This window comes from Fusarium odoratissimum (assembly GCF_000260195.1).
Source record: "Fusarium odoratissimum NRRL 54006 unplaced genomic scaffold supercont1.36, whole genome shotgun sequence".
In the NCBI taxonomy this organism is placed as follows: domain Eukaryota; kingdom Fungi; phylum Ascomycota; class Sordariomycetes; order Hypocreales; family Nectriaceae; genus Fusarium; species Fusarium odoratissimum.
The window spans coordinates 99,463-122,714 of record NW_022158719.1 but is presented as its reverse complement, the minus strand read 5'-3'; the positions used below and the strand labels follow the sequence as shown (position 1 = coordinate 122,714).

General features: G+C 46.9%; 8 protein-coding genes across 8 annotated transcripts; 7 read left to right on the top strand and 1 right to left on the bottom strand.

The window, feature by feature from the left end:
• Positions 1–3,112: 3,112 nt before the first annotated feature.
• On the bottom strand, positions 3,113–3,952 carry FOIG_13813 (uncharacterized protein; the record flags this gene model as incomplete). The annotated part of the gene is made up of 1 exon (XM_031214985.1): positions 3,113–3,952. The coding sequence occupies one exon, from the start codon at positions 3,950–3,952 to the stop codon at positions 3,113–3,115; it is 840 nt and encodes a 279-aa protein (XP_031055256.1).
• A 1,744-nt stretch (positions 3,953–5,696) lies between these two features.
• Positions 5,697–6,941, top strand: FOIG_13812 (uncharacterized protein; the record flags this gene model as incomplete). The annotated part of the gene is made up of 3 exons (XM_031214984.1): positions 5,697–5,793; positions 5,852–6,117; positions 6,174–6,941. The coding sequence occupies 3 exons, from the start codon at positions 5,697–5,699 to the stop codon at positions 6,939–6,941; spliced, it is 1,131 nt and encodes a 376-aa protein (XP_031055255.1).
• A 1,632-nt stretch (positions 6,942–8,573) lies between these two features.
• Positions 8,574–9,101, top strand: FOIG_13811 (uncharacterized protein; the record flags this gene model as incomplete). Its single annotated transcript, XM_031214983.1, has 1 exon — positions 8,574–9,101. The coding sequence occupies one exon, from the start codon at positions 8,574–8,576 to the stop codon at positions 9,099–9,101; it is 528 nt and encodes a 175-aa protein (XP_031055254.1).
• Positions 9,102–11,017: 1,916 nt separating this feature from the next.
• FOIG_13810 (cytochrome P450 oxidoreductase) lies at positions 11,018–12,356 on the top strand (the record flags this gene model as incomplete). Its single annotated transcript, XM_031214982.1, has 4 exons — positions 11,018–11,297; positions 11,348–11,646; positions 11,703–11,875; positions 11,930–12,356. The coding sequence occupies 4 exons, from the start codon at positions 11,018–11,020 to the stop codon at positions 12,354–12,356; spliced, it is 1,179 nt and encodes a 392-aa protein (XP_031055253.1).
• Positions 12,357–14,304: 1,948 nt separating this feature from the next.
• Positions 14,305–15,403, top strand: FOIG_13809 (uncharacterized protein; the record flags this gene model as incomplete). Its single annotated transcript, XM_031214981.1, has 1 exon — positions 14,305–15,403. A coding segment is annotated over exon 1 (747 nt), but the record flags the coding sequence as incomplete, so codon positions are not given.
• Positions 15,404–15,431: 28 nt separating this feature from the next.
• FOIG_13808 (uncharacterized protein) lies at positions 15,432–17,515 on the top strand. The gene is made up of 3 exons (XM_031214980.1): positions 15,432–16,136; positions 16,197–16,500; positions 16,554–17,515. Exons 1-3 carry the CDS (start codon positions 15,442–15,444, stop codon positions 17,193–17,195), a joined length of 1,641 nt encoding a protein of 546 aa, XP_031055251.1. The 5' UTR covers positions 15,432–15,441; the 3' UTR covers positions 17,196–17,515.
• A 577-nt stretch (positions 17,516–18,092) lies between these two features.
• Positions 18,093–19,547, top strand: FOIG_13807 (uncharacterized protein; the record flags this gene model as incomplete). Its single annotated transcript, XM_031214979.1, has 3 exons — positions 18,093–18,228; positions 18,301–18,905; positions 18,960–19,547. 3 exons carry the CDS (start codon positions 18,093–18,095, stop codon positions 19,545–19,547), a joined length of 1,329 nt encoding a protein of 442 aa, XP_031055250.1.
• Positions 19,548–21,276: 1,729 nt separating this feature from the next.
• Positions 21,277–23,211, top strand: FOIG_13806 (uncharacterized protein; the record flags this gene model as incomplete). Its single annotated transcript, XM_031214978.1, has 9 exons — positions 21,277–21,409; positions 21,460–21,636; positions 21,698–21,922; positions 21,973–22,061; positions 22,108–22,246; positions 22,299–22,374; positions 22,430–22,578; positions 22,631–22,775; positions 22,830–23,211. The coding sequence occupies 9 exons, from the start codon at positions 21,277–21,279 to the stop codon at positions 23,209–23,211; spliced, it is 1,515 nt and encodes a 504-aa protein (XP_031055249.1).
• Positions 23,212–23,252: the final 41 nt, after the last annotated feature.

Below are 23,252 nucleotides of genomic sequence, written 5' to 3'. Positions count from 1 at the left end.
CGGTGTATAACATCGCCGGATCGATTTCATCACGGAATAGACTACCAACGATACAGTGTGTAACTTCGAACAGTCTTATGGGAAAGTAATGCATGTGCTCTTGCAGGTTTACAGCTTCATGGCGTTAGGGCAATAGGGGCCGCGGCTTATTCGAGTAGTACCAGGGGGCCGTGGTTATGACTGTCCCCTTACCCAAGTAGACATTATAACGGCAAAACTTTAAAAGAGCCCAACTCAATTCCGGATACTACTGGCCAGCCATTTATGACCTGATTTATAGTGCACTCTTTTTTCTAATGAAATTAAATCTATTTAAGATCAAAATATCTATCTTGCGTTATTTTCATGAGGAAATAGATACTTTATTTATTTAACAATGCAGCAAATATTGAGCTGAGACCTCACTTCCGGATTTTGGCCTTCCACGCTCTAATCAGCAAAGAAACAGATGCTGAACAGAAGGACGCCCCATCTTGTCTCACAAGCACAGGGTAGAATGAGATCAAGTTCATATGTGAATCTCATCTACTGGACGTGTAGCAGATATATGTACAGCTTCGAGCTAGTCCCAGTCTTTCCTTTACTCCTGGACTGAGCTCCAGAAACTTTTTCTAATCAAGTATATCGTTATATGTGACCCCTTCATCCACACAACGAGTTGATGCAAGAACAGGCCTGAATATTTTTTCTACCTCGTCTAGGAAGTGCCCAAGAGCGGTGATCTTGCAAAGGTTGCTTGGTTCGTTGGACATTCTCTCTGAGGGTTTGTCACAGAAGATTTCCATCGCTAGACGAATGAGCAGGGCTGTCAATTTCTACGCCTTGTCAGTGAAGATCATAGTCTTGCAAATTTAAGTTTAATAATGACTCTATGGTCTAGCTTTCAGTTGGTCCAGAGCTTGGAAATCTCGAAAGTCCCGTCGGCTGGCTAGATTGGTTTTGGTCAAGGACTGGGTGTTGTCTGCCGGGAGGACGTGAAAGAGACAATTCCTCGAAGTTATATTGGTAAGAATGGCTCCCCGGAGTTCGGAACCCTCCGCCACTTTCGTCAGATGCGCGAAAGTGGTACTTGAAAGGATATTAGTTGGTGTTACGAGTAATTGAATGAATTGAGTTAGTGTGCGGCTGAACATACTCGTTGACCTGCCGGTAGATCTTGCATCTCGCGCGGTGGATCATGGGTTTGGCTATGATCGTTAAAGACTATTGAGTGGTGGGTGATGTGGTCAGATTGAAGTAAGAGAAAAGAAACAGAGGGACAAAGAAGAACTCCAAACCATACTCTCGCCAATGATGATGATGATGAGCCGTAAGTTCTCCGACCTATAATGAAATGATATTTAGACTGAAACGAGAAGGAGGATACTTAAGATATGAATATGGATAAGCGAAGGAGAAGGAAACATTATAAGGGAAGAATTCGGCAAATCCGGGGTAATATAAACCAGTACTTCAAGGAGCTGGTGGTGCACGCTTGGGAGATGAGACGGCAACTCGTAGCACATCACTGCACAATGCACGAAAGATTAAGCAAAGCGGAGTCGGGTTTTCCATCAATACTGCGAAACAGGCTATCCCATAATTCACCAGTCTCAAGGCCCGTGGTTGGGCTGTTCCCCGAAACTGACGCCGGCAGGGATTCAGTCAGCCATCAGTTCTGACTGTACTGTATGAAGGACTTGAGTGGACGCTATCCATAGCTACTCCACGTATACTGAGTACTATACTGGCAGTGAGACCCTGCTTGGCATAATGCAATTACTACTTTACGTACCCTGCTCTACCAAGTACTGTACCGCTTGCCTACCTAGGGTGACAGGCATTCAAGCGCAGCGGCGTCGCAGTGGCTGAGACTCCACTAACGGGCTGTTGCATGAACCCGGCCTTAACTTTAGGGCTACGCTAGACATACATTCAGTTTATTTTTAGTACAAATAACTCTATTTTTACGCCTGTTCCTGACGAAGGAGTTTGTTCTTAATTTGATCGATAAAATCCATCACCTTAGACCATATCAGGGTCCGATCTTCTTAAAGACGTGTGTAATTGTTTTCTTCTTTCCACCAGACACAATGTGAGTTTTCCGTTAGTGATGAAATCAAACCCGCAATTTGAAGGCATATTGTTTTACTCTTCGGAATCCCCCACCGAAGAGGCTCTGCAAAATGCCTAAAACCTTTAGGAATCTCAAAATAACTCTATCAGGCACGGACGAACAGACTAAAATAGCCAAGCGGGCTGCTCACTTTGACCCGCTCAGTACTGTCAAACACGAGGCCACTATCCTGTAGGACTTTTCACACACGATGTGGAAGATGACGGATTTCAAGAGGGCCTGGCCTGCGCCCTATCCCCCTCAACGCCGACCCCGCCGCCCCCTATCTTTTGGCCCTCGAGAGTCTCGGGAACCAGTGACTATGTTATGAGGATTGAAGACATAGCCATGTCAACACGTTTAGTGTGGACTGGAATTCGTCCGCTCTCGGCCGCCAAGACAGTGGTCTATGGAAAGCTATATGGTGATGTTGAACAGAAGTCCCTATGTGTATTGGTAACCCACGGGCTGTCGAGTGTTGGATCTAAGCCCTACACTCCAGAATATCTCCATAACGCCAGGGACTAATTTGCGGTAGAGCTTGTATCTTTCTTAACCGCTGGACCACAGCTGGACAAAGCCTGTTGTAGATTTTTATCCACTTGATAGCTCACGCAGGTATTTATACCAGTTGCCTGGATTACCAATGCTTGGACCGAGTAAAAGAGCGGCGATATTTAGTTGTGAGCCAACCTCCTCGAGGCGGCTCGAATGCTCAGATAAAGACGAGAAGGATCGCTCCGGAGGCACATTGAGATGTTTACCGAGGGCTATGCGATACACAATATCCACGATTTGAAGTCCAGTACGGAAGCCTCTGAGAAGGTTGAATTGGATTCCCTTCGTGGTTGTTTGGTTAGAGATATACGACTTGCACTACCTCTCATTTCACGATCATGCAAACAGGTGAACGCGTTGACTCAAACTTCAGCTCTCAGTGACTTGGCGTCGGCGACTAAATCGGAGTATTGACACTAGAATACAAATGTTACTTTAATCTCGGGCGAGAGACATGACTTAGTTCGTAGAACCAGCGATGAGGGTTGCCTCCTCTTCCAGCGTCGCCGTGTTCATCTTTCTCAATGTCTTAGCCCTCTTTATGTTCTGAACCCTTTTCCGAGCGCGCTTATCCTTGAGACACATGCCAACCAAGACAGCTATACATCCTGCAATGCAAACACCAAAAAACGCTCCCACAATTATACCTTCGGTGCCGATTTCATTGCGTTGCTCCATGCAGACCGTGACGCCGGAGTCAGGATGTATCTCACACAATAGACCAGGAGCGCATGTGCTGGACGTCATCCTATTCGTAATACAAGAAGCACTCTCAGTATGACCGTCAGTGGTAATAGAGCAAACTATGCTGGTCTTGACAGTTGTACTGTAGCAGGAAGCACCAGGTTCCGTCGAAGTTACGGTACTGCTTGTGGTGAAACTCGAGCCGCTCGACATCTCGGTGGACGTAGACAGCACCGTCGACGATACCGAGGATTCTTGGGTAGATGTTCCCTTGGTAGTAACCTCTTGTGTGGTTGATCCGGGTTCGTCTGTTGTTGTAACTTCGTTTTGCGTGGTTGTAGCCTCGTCTTCTGTCGTCGTTGCTTCGTCTTCTGTTATCGCATCTTTCGTTTGAGTGGTCCCTCTCGTTGCGGATCTTCTCTCTGTAACTGTTCTTTCATTGCTGGCGGGTTCAATCGCGTCTTGCCGTCGAACCCATTGCCGCCAACGTTGCACTAGGGGCCCCCTTTCCCATGTCGCCTCGTCCCATTTTTGCGTCTCTTTTGAAGGAGCGAGGCCATATGTTAATGCACGAGGCGAATCATCTAGAGCGTCATCCGGCTGTACGACGTTCATTTCACGGCCTGCCACGAGCAATATAGACAAAAATAAGAATGCGATTGTAAGAAGACACCGCATAATGATATACACATGCCCAAAACTGCGCAGAATGAACGCAAGCTGCAAAAGTTGAAGTTTTGTCGACTAGAGCATTCAGATGGCACTAGAAGTGTTATGCCATTCATAAGTACTGCTTCCTTTATTGCCAGATGGCACGCCTAGATAGCATCTCGTATCGGTTGCCCTCAATTCACTTGTGGCTATTTTTGTTATGTTAAGTTACTATAAACAGCATCTCGGCCGAGCGTGGCCAGCCGAACTCGGCCCACAAGACGAAGATCGGATGCACTACCCTGCGAAGTGAAGTATTTTGGAACAGGACATATTTAGGGATAACACGAGGCCTGCCAATTCACACGGATCCCGTGCACTCAAATATGCCCTACATATACAAATGTGTGTATCTAAATTACATAACGAATAAAACGAATAGTCAATTAGATCTCATAGGGTTAGCATGGCGATGCCACAAGAATCATCGTTGTGGCTGAGATGACTTAAAATAGGCGAGCTAATCATAGGTCTCTGAGCCAAGACTTAAAGCGCATTACAGGCAGTATGTACCCGTAGCTTCGCCACAACGGGAATAGCACCAGGGCTCTTATTGGTACTCACATGAAGGCACTTTACCTAGCGCCGTTAGCACTGTTTCATGCCAAGATAATGGGGTTAGGCATGCCATTCAGGGGTCATGATATAAGGCAACCTATCGCTGCCTCATCACTTACCGACTAAAGGCATACCTAGCGATGGGCGAATACATGGGCCATTGTGAGATCCTGAGGCATGTTCTAAAACGGAATGTGAACGCTACGGGATCGAACGACGTCGCTGATGCACTAGGCCGACCACACTGGAAAGATTTACTAGCGCACTTTGTAACCAAGTAATCTTAAAATATCTGGCGGTTCCTCATTCAACTAACGTTCCAAGTATTTTGTCACCTCTAGACGAGCTTGTGGGGTACAGATGACGCTGCCTACCGATGCAAGCCTAAGATGGAAACATCTTTTATGGAGATGTACTTCCAATTGGTTGACGCCCTGATCGTCACTGACTCCTTTGGTGCTTTAATTAGCGCAAAGCCTTTCCCACAGAGTTCCTCGGAGAGCTTTCTCCTGTGCTCAAATAATGTCGATTCGTACATGAGTGATTGTCTTTCCTCGGCTTCTCTTTTCCACAGTCCAACACCCTGGTTCTCTTCATGAGCCAGACAAGAAGCATGAGTAATGGCCGCCGTAGGTTGAGGGGACCATTGAGTAATGACACTACTCGCCCTGATGATGAAGTGGTAAGGATGCGAGATTGGCTCTCCCCGTTGAAGGCGACAGATTCACGAGCTCCCACACGCATAGAAGCTTGGGAGGGGCAATGAATGAAGAGATGACATGCGATGGCTATTTTTATGCGCTCTTACTTATATAGTAAAATGGAAGAGATGATATCAATATCTAGGCATTGTCACAGGGAATTTGATAAACTAGCTACTCACTCTTAGCCCCTCCTTAGTAATCTCTCATTCCCACAAACCTTCTCGACTTTCCTTCAGCCAGGCCGTATACTACAAAATCTTGATCTTATTCTTCTCCTTCCGGTTCGCCTTTCGTTTCCAAGATAAAGTCACGATCCTTCTGAATAAGAACCTTCCTCTTACAGCACACTTAGTTATACACCCGGCCTCACTTTCGACTCTGTCAGGATGTTGAATCAGGTTCTTTCGTCCGCTGTTGTATGCTTGGCGGCTTTGAATCTCGTTTCTGCCCAGACCTTTACCGACTGCAACCCGCTCAAAGAGGGTAAGTTTGCGATCCTGCCAGAAGCAAGTTGAAAGCCTAACCACAAACGTTATCAAAGCCTGTCCTCCCAATCCAGCCTTTGGTAAAGGTATAACTACCTGCAACTTTGCAAATGGCGAATGTAGTGTCTTTACAGGAGATTTGGACTCTACAATCAAGTATGACAAGAAGGGGGCCAAATTCACCGTCGAAGAAGAGACCAACGCTCCTACTATCGCTACGGAAAAGTACATCTTCTTCGGTCGTGTCGATGTCGAGTTGCAGGCTGCTCCTGGACAAGGTATCGTGACGGATATAGTGTTGCAGTCCGACACTCTCGATGAGGTAAGAGTCCTAACGACTCCGAAACAGCTGCTTGTGACTTGCTGACGAGCTCTCAGATTGACTGGGAGTGGCTTGGCGGTGATACGACACAAGTGCAGTCCAACTATTTCTCCAAGGGTGACACGACCACCTACGACCGCGGAGACTTCCACAATGTTACCGAACCCCTGACGACATTTCACAAATACTCGATCGAATGGAACAAGAATGCGGTTCAATGGATTATCGACGGCAACGTTGTCCGCACCCTCAAAGCCGCTGAAGTCAAAGGTTTTCCACAGTCGCCCATGCGGATCAAGCTGGGCATTTGGTGCGCCGGCGGCAGTCAGACCGAGCAAGGGACAGTTGATTGGGCGGGAGGCCTGACTGACTTTTCCAAAGCTCCCTTTGATGCTTACTATAAGAGTGTCACCATTGTCGACTATGCGGGTGGCAATGGCCCTGCCCCCAAGAGTGTCAAAGAATACGTCTACGGCGACAACCGGGGCAGCGTGGACAGCATCAAGGTTAAGTATGGCTCCACCTTGGACGTGGAAGAAAAGAAGAACTCAGACAAAAACAAGCCTGAGCCCATTGGTACCGAAATAGAGACTGATGCACCTAGGGAGAAAGACGGTCAGAGCAATCCTACGATATCCAAGCCCTATGGTGGTCTCGTCATTTTAAACTTTACTGCCACTCCAGTCGGGACCCCGGCTCCTGGCAACACTGGCTCTTCCGGACAAGGCTTCAATGACGATGTTCCTCAATCGGCGGCTTCTCGAGGTACCATTCAGGAAGGTTTGATTGCCGGAATCCTGTTTGTCGTGTACTTAGCTGTATGAATGCATGCATTGAGTTTCTTAGATGATAGATATTAGCTGATCTTGAGTCTTTAGTTTCACTAAACATGATTTACTCTAGATGGACTAGTAACACGGAAAACTGAAAGAAAAAGAGTGGCCAAGTGCCTGTTTCATAATAGGGTCAGTTATTTGTGAGCTATGGAGCTACTAGAGAGATAGATGATTGTCGGATGACACAAGTTACTTACTAGCTATTCAAGATAGAAAAACCAGTCAGATTTGGGTAAATTATATCATTTATCCGCCTCTTACTCTCGTTCGTCTCGTCGCGAGCTAGTACAGCCTCGAAAACTTGCCTCGTTTTTGATGGTATCGTTTTCATGAATCGTTTCTGCTCCTTTGCAACCCCTGGATGTTTAGTTGCTATCTTGGCAATGCGCTATTAGAGTAGAGCCGCAAGACCATAGCAACCCCAAGAATCTTGCCCTGATCCTTGAAAAAACTCTCCTACTTCGATAACAAACCGTCCCGAGTTTACCCTATTAGTATACTTAGGAATGCACATGACTGCCAGCTTCTTTACGTGGAAAGTCACATCGCTTCGTATCTTTCAATTGAAAGCTTTATGGATGATGGCTTGTATCCCACATCGGTTGCTCTGGGGCCTGAGCTGTCGGCCTTGGGTCCTATGAGTGTCTCGGAGGAGTGGTCTAAGTGGAGAAGGATGAGTGAAGTCATTTCGGACATTGACGTGCTCTGATCGGCCGAGCGCTGCCCCTGTGTTGGCCGAGTTCGCTTTTATAATTAGCTCAGTATGGAAGCATACGGACCTTTTAACCTCTCTCCCTATCAAAGCCCCGGGTGTGGATCTACCTTCATTCGCTACGCCTCGCGCGTCTTCAAAGAAGCTGCCTTCTGACTGGCTATATTGGATTGTGGGCACCCTAGATTTGGTTCTAATTTAGTATAGGTGGTCCCTTTGCCTCGTCTAGTTTAGTTATCTCCATGCATGATTCTGCGGAGCCAATGAAGATACTCTGTGATAGGCTCTTGGATCCATAAGGCGTAGCGAATGAGATCGAGTCGATACGGGGAACCTGTTACTTGATTGATATATGAGGCTCCTACCAGAGTCCCGTTTGAAGGAATTCTCACCCCCTCGTGCGGATGCCGTCAGAATTCATGGACTTGATCAACAAAGCCAAATTCCTGTGACCTAAGCCCTTGACATTTCCTCATCGCCCGGCCCTGTGTGCGACTTGATTTGTATGTAATTAAGGGAATGAACGGGTACACGGGTAACAAGGCACTTCTCTTCCCTAGTTAGCTACGATAAGCCGGTTCAATTCGACCATGTCTTTCGGCCCCTGTCTTCATGACTGTGAATTCCACTATTACCGTGGCTCTGACCTTTCCTTACCTCATGAATACGAAGTTTGGCTATGTTTCTATAAATAAAAGGTTATCCACAAACTCGGACGAGTCTTGAGTCCGTCAGCCGAAGAACCAGACATAAATCCAACCATTGCTCATATGCCTCTGCTCCTTTAGACTTCCGTTCCCTCATACCATTGCCGGCTCATCAGTCTCTCCTTTTTAGATTCTCTTTCATATCTGCCTTCGGCTCAATCGTTTCCGAATTCTCAATCCTAACAACCACAAATAACCGTCATGTCCAAAACAAGCACTTCGACCGCTGCCTCTCAGACGGCCTGCGCCGACATCTACAACACGCCGAACCAAGATAACGTATGCGCTATGTTCCGTAAGGACAACCACACCGATATTATGCAAGCTTGCTGCGGTGAGGCCAAGATCATCAGCTATTCTGGCGACTGCGGTCTATACTGCGTTGCCCTCGACCAAACCATCGATCAGCTTTCTAAGTGTCTCTATGACCACGGTGCTCCTGACGAAAAAGGTGTCTGGTGCAGTGGAAATTCGAAGACCACCAAGACCAAGGATGCCAACATCCCCGCTACTGCTCGAGCCACCGTGATCTCGGACGATAATGATGAAAAGGACAAGGGCAAGGGCGATGATAAAAGCACCAGCACTGGCACTGCCAGCTCTTCCAAATCAACCGAGACTAGCAATGCTGCTGCTAATACCAGCCCTCAGTTTGGTACCACGACCCTGGGTCTCACCATCGGTGCCTTGGTCTTGTCTTCTATGGCTATTGGTGCTTTCGAGCTCTAAATACGAACTAGAAGTCTCTTCTATTATAGATGTAACTGCACTGGTGTGGCTTCTTGCACTGTTAATTACTCTGCAGTGATCCAATGTTAATATATATCATTCGGGCTGTGTAGAGCATGCAATGGGATGGTCATCGTGTTATGTTCAAGTATATATACATCAATCTATACTTAAGTTAGTTCCGTATTTTACCTACTTAAGTGATTAGCTACTTGTAAGTAGTGGTTATAAACATTATTTACAACCTAGTGCCTTAACCACTTTTTTGGTATTTTCGTCTGACTTATAAAACTGCGTAGGCGATCCTAGGTGACTTGAGTAAGTAATAAGGTCCTGTATAAGCAGAATAGTTTTAGAAATCACTTCTCTCGGCATCATTCTCGATGGTTAGAAACGGCATTTTAGGCATTGCCGCGCTTGTGTTTGCTTCAACGAAACATAAACTTAGCTTCTGATTCGTCGTCTATACTTAGCTAATGTCCTCAAGGATTGTTATCAATGCTCGCTGCCTGTCACGCCAGCCTGACCGTTTGTAGCCCCTGCGCCCTCCATCTTGAGACTGAGCGGCGGTGTGAGGCGCGACGGAGGCGTAACGTATGCATTGCCGAGGAGGGTCAAAGTCTCATTTGATCAAGTGGGGTCTGCATCCCACCTTATCCCACTCGGCGGCACATTTTTCTTCCTGCGTCTCGCAGTAATTCAATCCTTTCTCGCCCAGCTTGTTTGATCATGGTCCGTGTCTTTTGAATTGAGTTTTAATATTCTAGGCAGTGTGCCCGGCGGTTATGAGGAAGTAAACTTTGGAAGAATTGATCTTTCTGATTGGAGCGTGTTTTCCGGACACAAAACTCTATATCTTATTCGGAATAGGTTCTCTGCGCGATCGATACGTTCAATTGAGCTTTCTATCTTGGCCTATCAGGCATGCCTAAACGCCTCTTTGGGGTCTACCTGGCTGAGCGCCATTAGTTGCCATCGTGGTGTGTAGTAAGACTGGGTATCATTCATGCAAGGACCTGCCAGGTAGGTGCTGAGATCTCAGGTGAAGACTATAATGAGTGAATTTGATTGTTTTAGAGGTTCCTGAAAGTCTCGTTTCGCAGGTGCAACTGCTCCATTTACCGTTTTGAGACTGTCTTGTAGACCTAGAAAGCAAGGACGTTGCCGAGTTCTGGGTGGATGAAAAGCTTGCCCACCGAAGATTAGCAAAGCACTACTTGCGTGCCATACTTGGCGCCTGAGGGCAGCAACGACATAAACGATTTCCTGAACAAATATTTTCTTCATTGGCTGAAGCGCTGAGCCTGCTTGGCAGGATATCAAAGAGCATTGGATTCATAGATGGGCTACAGAGCATAGCCGATGTAAGTCGTTCGCCTTTCACGAGCTAGACATCTGCTGGCAGACATTCTCAGCCGGAAAAGGGTGACATCCAACGGTGGCCAGTTTCAAGGCTACAGTGGCTCCTTCATGATCGAAACGGAAATGGCCCCAAGACCCTCTGGGATGTGGTGCGACAATGCCGGAGTGGCACGGACTTTCGGCCGAAAACAGCCGAGCCTCATGCGCGAAGACAAATAGAAACATACGTCGGGGCCGAGGCCCATTACGGCCACAGAGAATACCACCAGCCACTAGCTCATTGGTGGGGTCCCGGTTCAAGTTTGGGGATTGACGTGCGTATCTGATGGCCTCACAGGCAATGATCCGAGTACCGTTCCTCGCTCCTCTATGTAACCTTCACGGACATATCGGCCGGTATGTGACTATTCACCGCCTGCAAAGGTCAAGGAAAGAGATAGAATTTACTAAACAGCTTGATATTCATTTAAACGGGATATGATACTCAAATTTTGTTCCTTTTGTCTTTTTTGAAAAATCGCGTAAACTTTCAGCGGATATTAGCAAAGATCATCATGCAAAGCACTCTCCCAGCATCATGGTACCGTGAGCCTGGCTTCTACCAGCTCGAACGGCGTGCCATTTTCAGTAAATCATGGATTCTGATATCCCACTCCTGCCAGTTCAACGAGACTGGGAAATACGTTCGCTATGAAATGGCCGGCTACCCATTTTTTGTTATTCGAGATCGAGCCGGTAATATTAATGCTTTCCTTAACATTTGTCGCCACAGGGCATTCCCCATTGTCCACAAAGACTCAGGACAAGCATCAGTATTGTCATGCAAGTACCATGGTAGCGTTAAGTTTTCTGTCTTATGGGTTCCCCCTGCTAAGTTGTGATAGGATGGTCGTACAAGATGAACGGTGACTTGGCCAAGGCTCCAAGGTTTGACAGCGTTCAAGAATTCGACAAGGACAGCTACAAATTGTATAAGGTACATACTCATATCGACAAGCTTGGCTTCGCCTGGGTCAACCTTGATGCTGCCGAGACACCAACCCACAGCTGGGAGGAGCAATTCGGCGGAGTGACTGAGCAGCCACGCCTGGCAAACTACGACTTGAACAACTATAAGTTTGACCACACTTGGTCGATGGAGGGCAAGTTCAACTGGAAGACTCTGATTGAGAATTACAACGAGGTTGGTGATAAAAGCTCCAATATCCAAACATCAAGCCTGCTAATGTTACTCAAAAGTGTTACCATTGTCCCACTGCTCATCCAGGTCTCGCACCCTTTTTCAAGGGCAACAGGCAGATGGTATATGGCTGCCAGAAACACTGGATTGAGCACCTTGGTGGTAAAGGAGAGGAGAGATCAAGCTCTGTCAGTCCTACCTTTGCGTTCCCAAATGCTTCCATCACTTTAACGTGAGGTTTCATTCTGTCTTTGAATCGTCTAAGTGTCAAGCTAATTTTCCTTAGTCCTATCTTGTTCTACATGATGTCCATCGTTCCAACCTCGGCTACCACCAGCTTGATGCGCTATGAGGTTTACCGGGCTAAGGACGCCACTGATAAAGCATTTAGAGAAAAGCTAGACTTCTTTGCTCAAGTTGAGGGAGAGGACAAGTGGCTTGCGAACGGAGCTCAGGGTAATCTGAACAGCGACACTTACACCACGGGCCCATTCCATCCAGAGGCTGAGGAAGGTGTGACTTTTGTCACCAGCTTGATCAAAGACGTTTTGCATCAACACGTGGATGAGGAAAAGAAGCGTGGCGATGAGTGGTGGCCCGCACGCAGAGCTTTAGTAAAGAAGACTTCTGAAGAGGATGAGGTATTCTGCCGCGGAGTTTGCCAAAACTCAACATTGAACGGCAACAGTGCGGGAGAGGAATTGGCTTGGTGATTGGAAACTTGAATGCTATGAAAATATTTGTTACTTGACTATGAATCGAATGCTCTCATTTAAAACCTTGCATACAATTTCATTGACTTAGAAGACACTTGACGATTAGGAGAACTAGGGATAATAGTTCCTGCTATGTATAAATCACGATGTTAGGAGGGGTCTGAGGCCGTAACCACGTAATAAATGTGTTATTTATCAGAGAAAATCTGCCCGAGAGCTTATCCTCGCTCGTTAATTTAGTTGTCGTTCATATCTGAGGACTATGTGTTAACAAATGGGAAGTTAGATGATGCTAAGACGCTACGATAAGACATAGTTTTTCATATGGTTATATAAGATTAACTATGACTTATCTTATTATTAATCTGGCTATTAGGGCTTATTAAAATAATCTAATTATTTAATAAATTACTTTTTAAATACTAATTAGTAAGATAATATTAACTTATACCTATAATAAAAGGTAAGATTACTTAACCTTTTATATTAATTACCTATATAATAATAATCTATTTATAATTTCCAGCCTATATTAAGTTTTCTCTTTTATATTATTTTATGCCTATAATAACTATACTACTTATAATAATACTTATTATAAAACCAGTCTTATTAAACTTAATTATAGAGTGTATCTAGATAAATACTATATTTTGCAATTATGTTCTCTATAAGCCTAAAGCTATTGCAAATAATATTCGAATCTTTATACTTAGCTCCCTGATAGTCCTATCTACGAAAGAGATAAATCTCGAGGTCTTTGTGTCACCTTGCGAAGTTGGAAGCCTAGCGCTTGCCTACAGGTGACGTGTCGCGGTCAAGAAGTAATCGGTTGCCTATTTATTCCATATGAAGCCGTCGCGGGGAAAATCCTCGCGAGTCTAGGTCGAGAATAAACCGAATTATGATTTGTTCCACTAGATCCGATAGTTTGCGTGATTTTAGGATAGAACCACGCGTGGAGGATGCCCTTTTGCCCTCAACATCTGGGTTTGACATATTTGTTAGTTGAAAATTAATTGATTGAACTGGGAAGATGTAAATTGAGAAGTTCTTTGTTGCACCCACTTGTCTGTTGCACTCGCTTATCACGGACGTTATGATATTAAGTTTGCTTAAAAGGTAGAATGTTGGGTTAGCAATAATCAGTAGTACTAAAAGTGTTGAATGTTAATTAAAGTACGCAGACAGCTTATCATCCCAGTTATTTGCTCTAGCCATGAAGGTCATACGTACCCTGCAACGGTATGAAGGCACGAAAATGCAACCCCAATTTGTGTCGGCCGAGATTTCCAGGGGTTTCCCGCAATTAACTCTCTACCATATAGTCAGTAGAGTCATGAATTGTCAAATTTAATCTTCTGATACGGAGACATAGAAATTGCGACTGCCCAAAGGAGTTTGTTCTGTCTACGACATCTTTTCCATGACAGCCAAGAACTAAATCACGGCACGGCATCCTATTACTTGAATAAGTGGCCTGTCTTACGGTGCCATGTACCTGGTGTTTATAGCACCATTCCAAGACATGACAGCTGAATGCGACCCCCTCGCCTTATCCTCTACATTTGCGGGATGAGTGCGGCGGCTTAGATTTCATCAAATCCAACTCAGGTTTTGCCATGCTTGTGCAGGATCTGCTGGAGGAGACGCCTGTGCTGCTCGAATGAGGCTCAGCTGCAACGATGTTCACGCCTCATTTTGGACCTGCTTCATCCCAATAGGGCTAATACCAAGGACTTCTCAAGACTGCGACATAGCCTGTGTCTATTTTTATCTCAGCATGAACGTAATGGACCCATGATACCCGGGGAGATCCGAGTGGTCGGCCGCTTTCAAGCGACAGCCAATGAAGGCAGGCCTAAAACAGCCCGGGCTACAAAGGGTATAGATCGGCGCGAAAAGAAATGTTCACAGGGGCGTCTGAAACCCTGCGACGTGGATTCTCAAAGAAAATAGAACAGTGTCCGAACGTAAGCCTCGTATCGGTGCCGTGTTGGGTTCAGATTGATGCAGATCACCAATTCTCAGCCCCCAACGACCGCTTGGCTCAATGCCGCCAAAGTCCATGTGGATTTGGGCATTATGTCGTGTCCCCCTTCAGCAAGGGGTCATCAACATGTAAGTAACGGCCTGTTCTCACATTACACCCACACCTGCAAATGCACACATAGAGGATTACCATTGTACTTAAACAAAACGCCAAGACCCTCGTGAGCCTGAAGAAGGTCGTAACCGGACTAAAAGTCGTCGGGGAAAAATAACGACGGCGTTGTTAAAACAAAAAACCTGGCACATGATGGCATCTCTACATAACCGGACTTCTCAGCCAACCACTTCCGACCAAGCAATGGCAGACAGTGACACGATTACATCTGCATGGAGCCTCGCCCGAGACGAGCAACAGCCACCGCAACAGCGACCTCAGCGAGATAAACAGCCAAAGACACCCAAGCGAGTTTGCACAGCATGTCGCCGTCGCAAAGTCGGCTGTGATAAGAAGCAGCCGTGCCAGAACTGCAAAAAGGCGGGCAATGATTGCGTCTACCCTCCGAGTAATGATGCCAATGCGCACCAGATGATCCGCGACGAGCGATTACTTGAGCAGCTCAACCGCTTAGAGCCAATGTTCAAAACGTTAGCCAGCTACGCCGATCGGGGCATGTTGCCTGCTGTAGTAGGTTCAATGCTACCAGAGGCTGCCAACAACAATCATTCCTCGCCAACTCCTCCCACTCCTCAACATTCAGCCGGCTCTGGTAGCGCAAGAGATCGGCCGGTATATCGCCCTGTAGGCACCCAGCAGACTGCGACACAACGGACTCCCAGTCCTCCGGGTCAGCACTCACAACCACAGGGTTCCGAATTGACCGGCGGCGAGGGACAGTCCAAGTCTAGCAAGGGCAAAGGGACCCCAGATTCGGCTTGGTCGTCGCTGGGGACATCCACCGGTAAGCTGGTCAAGGACGACGGTCGACATCGATACGTGAGCGGGGCGTTTTGGGAGTCTCTGCATAATGAGGTAAGAAGCCGATTGTGTATTTTGACAATTCATGGTTTTGATTCATCTGCTTAGGGCGATATGAACGGGATGACAACAGGTGATAATGAGGACGAAGACGAAGACGACGACGACGACGACGAGTGCGACGATGATCCGCCACGACCGAGCCTCGGCTCGCTACAATACGCCCTTATCTTCAACAGCAACTTCCAGCAAAGTGGATCAGATTCTATCCATCCACCTCATTCACAGAGGCTTCATGCTTGGAAGCTATTCAAAGAAAACGTACACCCTCTTGCTACCATTTTACACGTACCTTCAGTGGAACCTTTAGTCCTCCAGGCGATGCAGAACACGCAGAACCTTGCGCCTCGTATCGAGGCTCTCTTGTTCGTTATATATTTTGGTGCCGTCAACAGCATTAGCCCAGATGACTGCGAATTACAGTTCGGGTCACCGCAATCTGCTCTGCTGGTAGGGTTCAGGCGGGGCGTAGACAGTGCTCTCGTGCGCTCAAGGATGATGGAGACGGACGACATGCTCATACTGCAGACGTTCGTCATTTACTTAGTGATCTTGCGATCGGTCGACCCTACATACTCTTGGAACATGACCGGTCTAGCCGTTCGACTCGCCCAGGCTCTTGGAATGCACCGTGACGGAAGGCTTCTGAACCTCAGCCCGTTTGATGCCGAAATGCGGCGCCGGCTTTGGTGGGGTATATGTATTCTGGACACTCCCGCTTCAGAGGAATATTCGGGCTCGACTGGTGTGTGAGTAAACAGTCTCTACCTCCCTTGATCCAAGAATGTGCCATTCTCACCAATTTCTAGCTTAGAGCTCAGTAGCTTCGATTCGAGGCCCCCTCTCAACGTCAACGATTCCGATCTGCATCCTGATATGACAGATGATCCAGCCGAGTCTCAAGACTTGACGGACATGTCCTTCACTGTTGCTCGATGCTGGGCCTCAAATGTCTGGCGAACCATGATTGATACGCGCAGAGCCGATCCAGATAGCGAAAAAAGCTTCCGGTTGATGACATTGGCAGAGAGGCAGAGCTGGGTCGACAGAAAGTCGCAGGAGATTAGTGGCCGATTTTCTGGTGACACAAACTCGAGGAAGTCGCTTCACCTAGTAAGTAGACTACCCCCTCAGCCAACCTATCTTTACTGATATCTTCCTCCTAGTTGTTGAGTTCCTTCACCGGTACCATCATCAAAAATCTTCGCTTCTTAGCTCTTAACCCACTCGAGCCTGGATCTCAATTAGACGATGACCAAAGAAAACGAGTCCTACAGGATGCAATCGAATGTATGACACATTCATATCGACTACGTACAGATTCTCTCGTAGCACACTGGTCGTGGCTGACAAAAGGTTACCATGAGTGGCATGCGTTCGCTATCATATTATCAGAGCTATCCAACCGACCGTTGGTCAGAGATGCCACCAAAGCATGGCAGGTTATAGAACAAAGTGCTGTACTGCGCTGGGATTCATCAACGCGACACCGAAAGGTGCACCAGTGGCGGTCGGTAATGAGAGGTATTGACAAGGCTAGAAGACGCCGGAAGAAAGAGTTGGGGCGTCGTAAATCTGCCAATACGACCCCGTCTTCAACCCTTCCACTTGAAACGGGCCCAGCAATACAGCAAGGGCTGTCGAACCATCCACAGGCACATCAGAGTGACTTCCCTTTACTGGAAAATGCCTTGAATCACGAATTTCAAGTATCCATGAGCCAAGCGGATGAATTTATGGGATCTCTGTTAGGCCCTGTTGATCAGTGCAATTTCAGTGGTGACGATGGGCAACTGTATTATCTTTGACAAAAGCCAAGCTACGATAGAGTAGATCAAACTTTAAACGCATCAAAAAAGACTGCAGCAGACATCTTGACTATATAATAACCCCGTGTACTGAATTCTGATGCCGGCTCAACCCGCTGGATCCGAGGCTTCGGACTACGTCGGTCTGGTGCTCGGGCTCGTTAAGAGACTGACGGGTTTCTGATGGACACGTCTGGTACAGATAGAATGGTACGTCAAGTTCAGCGGCCGCCCCGAAGACAGGTCAGAATCGGAGGTCAACGTGGTTAGTACAATCAATATGGGCTCTGCCAGTGCTCCGACTAACCCGAGTCCCGGACACAGCGCCGGAGTTTGGTTGTTGTCGCGTCGGGCTCGCACACTGGAAAGATAGCAAACCCGGCCAGGCGAACTGGATAGAATTATACCGATCTGGCCAGCTCATTATTTGTAAGCAACCCGAGCCAAGAGCAGGTGATTGATCGATCAAGGCTGCCAACAACAACAGCGTGTGTATTTCGAGGTTGATACTGAATGAAACTTTTCACTTACTTGCATCGTTTTCATAGGCTTCATACGCCAAAACTAAATCGAATGTCTTGAACGTGGGTGAGGCCGAATGGATTGGCTGCTCCTCGTTACGGCAGCTCTGAGCGAGGCGGGAAATTCGGCCGAGATCCCGAGACTAGCTATACCCGTATCTAAATCCCCGCGCAATGTCCCCATCAGCGCTACTTGGCTGGGCTCTTCGGTTTTTTTTATCCAGTCGTTCTCGGCAATATCAAAATCAAGTTTGGATCTGGGCTAAGTTGTAGACATCATAAAAGAGTGTGTACTATACTTGAATTCAAATCAAATCAAGACGATAAGCAGTTCAGACCCTACTATCGACAGGATTCTCAAACGTACTAGGATACGATGCCCGCTAACAAGAAGCTGAAAGTTATTGTAGTTGGCGCCGGCTTTGGTGGGCTGGCAGCAGCTATTGAACTGGCAGACCGTGGTTTCGAGGTTACTGTTCTTGAGAAGTACCCAGATTCCTCCAGCCAAGGTGGTAAGTTAAAATTTGAAACTAAAATAATCGTCTTCGCCTAGAGACTCGCTAAGAAGGCTGTCCCTCTCACAGACATTCTCGACTTCTTCCCTAATGCTGGTTGCATCATCCACCGCTGGGATGATGGCAAGGTCGGACAAGAAATTCACGACACCGGATGCAGTCTCATCCAAACCATGGAACTCTGTAAATATGACGGCAAGCTCATCACCAACGTGCCCTGGGCGAGAGGCAGTGTGGAGCATAATCTTACCTACGCTGGCCACCGAGGTAAGATTCACTCCATCATCCTCAGTTACGCCAAAACACTGGTTCAGGACATCAGGATCGGCGTAGCAGTCACAGATTATCTCGAAGAAGAAGATAGAGCTGGCGTCTTGATCTCCACCGGCGAGACCCTCTGGGCTGACTGTGTCATTGCCGCTGATGGTCCAAGGTCAATCGCACGAGAGAAGGTACTCAAACTCGATGATCAGGCTAAGGACGGTAATAAAAGTGGCTGGTCTGTGTTTAGAAGCTTCTTCAAGACCAATGAGACTATGCTCAAGCATCCGGGGCTGAAGGATCTGTACCACAAGGACAGAGATGTTCTGCGAGTTTGGATGTACGACAACTTGACCCTTTTGGCTGTTGTTTGGAATCAGGGCAAAGACATTGCCTGGGTATTGGTCCATCCAGTAAGGTACCCGGCTTGAGTCTCTGGACGGCTAGGCTAATACTGTGTGTCGTAGGATGACAAAGAGTCAAGCGAATCCTGGTCAAATGTTGCTGAGAGAGAGCATGTGGCCAAATGGATGAAGGTTTTCACGGCCGAAGACGCCCAAGCCTTGTTTGAAGTGACCCCCGTGGGGAAGACGATTGACTTCAAGCTCGTTTACCGACCGACAATAGACAATTGGGTAAGTGGGGGGGGCCGAACCATTCTCATCGGAGACGCAGCCCATGCAAACCTGCCTACAGCTGGCCAAGGAGCATCACAGGCATTGGAAGATGCCGTAACTGTAGCTCAATGCATGGAAATGTCTGGCAGAGATGTGAAGCTAGGTTTGGAGGCGGCGCAGAGGATCCGTTATCATCGATCTAACGCCGTCCACAAGAACGGGCAGACCCAAAGAGACGCCTTCTATAAGATTCCCTGGGATGATATCGAGGCAGCACCTGAGGAGTGGGCAAATAAGAGATTTCGCAAACTCAAGCCTTGGGATCCTCTGCAGTTCGCCAAAGAGCAGTTTCCCAAGGTGGCTGAGGATATCAAGAATGGGGTGAAAGGGCATTTAGATGCCGTGGCTGTTCTCCCTCCTAAAGGTGGATATTGGTGAAGGACGAACTTTCTATCAAAACTCATTTCTGGTCTACTTGTTAGCTGCTTATATGTTCCCAATCAGTCAAAACTTCAAAAATAGACATACTTGTAAATATTGATCTTCACACATCTGCGTTCTGTGTCGTTGTGAATATTGCATTATGTTAAACGTCCTGTATACAAGTATTTCTTGACATTTGAGCACGTCATCCGGCTAGACGACCTAACTTACTCTTTCTTATGCCGATTCAACGTCCTGCTTCTTAATGAAGCAGACCTCGAGAGGTAACAAGGGAGCAGATTCTGATCCACGTCAAACTTGACTACTCATGGGCGAGACATCGTATTTTCTCACCTTGTTGTGCAGGCAGAATTTACGCAAGTACGCCTCCCCAGAAGCTGACATATCGAAAGCCCATAGATGTGATAAAATTGACACATGACGTCGAATTTCTAATTTTGTTCTCTGTTTGCATGAGTAGCGGACGGTAGTTGACCGCAATAATATCGACACCCCTTTCATCTATCTCGGCATAGAATTGAGCTTGACCTGACCAAGTGTGCGGGATTCCGTTGCAGGAATGAATTGAGGTGGGTTGAGATACTGCTCGGCCGACATGGCCGCTAGCCTCGGAATATTCGGGAACTGGCACCGCCTGCTGCTGGACTCCAGGGAGCTGTGTAGTAAGGTAGGGTACGGAGGCTAGTTGAGGAACCTGCGAGCGGCAAATATACTTTTTTTTCTGCCAGCTCCTCTGCGGCAGACTGGGATTTGTGTGATGTGCCTTATGATAGGCTGCAAAGAATGAAGTAAAGTAATAAGTAAGTTCATAAACAAGAGTTCTTGAGACCTCATATAGCGAACAAATCCGGATTGGTTGTAGCTTTAGTGTCGAAAGCCGATTTAATAATAAGACTAATAAAATATATGCCACCAAAGACTCAGAGACGCAAAGAAGAGACGCTGGGTAAGTCGAAACATGACGAGATCTAGCCAAAACTTTCTCGTTACCAGTAGAGATATGGCCCTGTTCAATTTAATCCGCATTATTAATTGAGCTGCGTCCACATCCGATGAGTCAACTCTACATTTGTTCGACTCGTTTGTTTTGGAACTCTGCCTTCACGATTAGTAATTATCAAGTGCGTCTTGCTAACCGTTAAATATTGCAAGTTATTTAAACTAAGAAAACCAAGATCTAGCTCTAGGGTAAGACAATTAATAGTGAAACGCTAATCTTGTGTTACATAAGCATATTTCCCCTAAGATTTGGCCTAGGAATTTCATTCACTTCAACTCTCTTTAGACCCCTAAGATGCCTCCAATCCAACTCAGACTCCCTAAGCCAATTCGCCGAAAATGCCGAGATGAACTGAATCGGTGTTGACGTAATGACACATTTCCCCTGCAAGGACTCAGGATCAATGCCGATCTCCCGCCCTCCTTTCCTTTCCTGTTTGGATCCACAAACGAAACCGAGATTCGGATTGAGCCCCGGGTTTCAATTCCAGCTAGCTTGCATATCATCCAGGCGTGGAGACATCCATGCTTTGTTATTGCACCTTGACAAGTCGACCTGGAGATATGGCTGGGTGCTGTATCTACATCTGAGGGTCTGGCTACGAACACTTCACCTACAAATACGTCCTCTCTCCATGCGTTTTATTAAAGTGGTAAAACAAATGCTTCTCATCTGTCCAAAATTCCAAGACAATATTGAATTCATCAACATTCTTCCATCATCATGGCTTCCACAACTCGAGGCCCTATATTCTCTCATATCCTCATCCTCCTTGTTGCTATGCTTAACCTGTGCATTTTGTCCTACGATGCAGGCATGATCAACAACTTGAACAAAGTCAAACCGTACTATGACTGTTTGTCCACCAGCCTGGACTCGGTCTTTCTTGCTAACAACCTGGGTCAGATTTCAACCTCAATAGCGACATTGTCGGTCTCAACGGCGCTATTATTAGTGCTGGATGCATTGTTGGCGGCCCGCTTGTTGGCCCTATCGTTGATCGCTGGGGACGAAAAGCCGGCCTGCTGATGGGCTCAGTATGTATCCTCTTGGGAGTTGCATTGCAGGCATCTGCAGGTGGAGGTATGCTGAATCGTCGTCAATTATCAGTCCATCAGTCAATGCTAACAGTGGTCATTATTAGTTCCACAGCTCATCGTCGGTCGCTTCATCATCGGTGTCGCTACTCTGGTAAACGGTTCTATCGCACCCATGTGGGTGATGGAGTTGGCTTCACCAAAGTACAGATCTGCGCTATCAAACTCCGTCGTTACGTCCGTACCATTTACCTCGTTTCTCGTATCGTGCATGACTCTAGGAATACATAATGCGAAGTCCGACTGGGCATGGAGAGGAATCATGTTTGTGAGTAAATTCAGAACTTCAAGAACTCTCTTCTAAGGCATGGAAAATAGGGAGAAGCAATCCCATCGATTATCAGTCTCTGCCTCTTGCCATTTGTTGACGAAAGCCCACGATGGCTGTTAGCCAAGTGTCGCAAAAATGAGGTAATAGCTAATCCTCCCTGTAGCTACCTGTCTGCTAACCCTCAAGGCCACCGAGATCCTCGCTCGGCTACATTCGAACGGCAATCATGAGCATCCCGTGATTGTGGCAGAGATACAGGAGATTCTCGGTGCTTTGGAGCAAGAAAAAAAGACCAACGGAGGTTGGAAAGAGCTCATATGGCCCGGTATGGCTAAAGCCTCTTATTTTCTCTGTGATTTCTCTAATAGTGATAACAGTCCCCAACTTGAAGAGGTTCAGCATCTCTGTCCTGGTGAATATATTTTACCAAATCTTAGGAGGAAACATGATACTGTAAGCTCGAGGAGGTTTAGTACCTGGACACTTTCACCAACACTAACACCTGCAGGTATTTCTCTTCCTCTATAATAGGAAACCTCCGAATCGAGAACCCTGCAACTGTCATCAAGATCAACGTGGGACTGTTGTTATTTAAAACCTTCTGTAGCGTGGGTGGCGTATTTATTATCGACTGGATCGGGGTTCGCAAGCCTCTTAGTAAGTCTCGAGATCTTGACTCATGGTGGTATGAGACTAAAAGACTTCGCAGTCGCTGGCACGTCCGCCATCGTGGCTCTTTTCGGTCTTCTCGCCGGTTTATCATACCTTGCCGATATCCATCCTGATATCCCCGGATATGCTATCAGCGCTCTGATTGTTGTAGCATTGTTCCTCCTAGCGGTCTCTACCAGCTGGTCAGTTCCTTGTAATCTTGTAGGTGATTCTGGATCATACTAATAGTGCTGTAGGATGCTTCTTGCCTATACATACCCTATTGAGGTCCTCAAATACTCTCAACGAGCCAAGGGTGTAGTAGTTGCTCAGGCTATCGGTTATGCTTTCAGTTTCCTGAACCTCTATACTGCGCCAGTGGCTATCGAGAAGATTGCTTGGCGATACTACGCAATTAATGGCGGGTGGGACCTTGGAATATTACTCATTGTGGTATTGATGTTTGTTGAGACCAAGGGCAGGACTCTAGAGGAGATGGATGAGCTATTTGAAGGCGTGGGTTATAATGATGGTATGACGATTGGGCAAAACACTGTTGCTAGACTGGAACAGGAGGAAAGTGCTGGAACTGGAAGCATTAATAAGAGCCGTTCTACGACCTCCGTTGATACAGACTAAGTAGCTAGGACTCATTACTATAGAAACTGCTTTAAATCCTA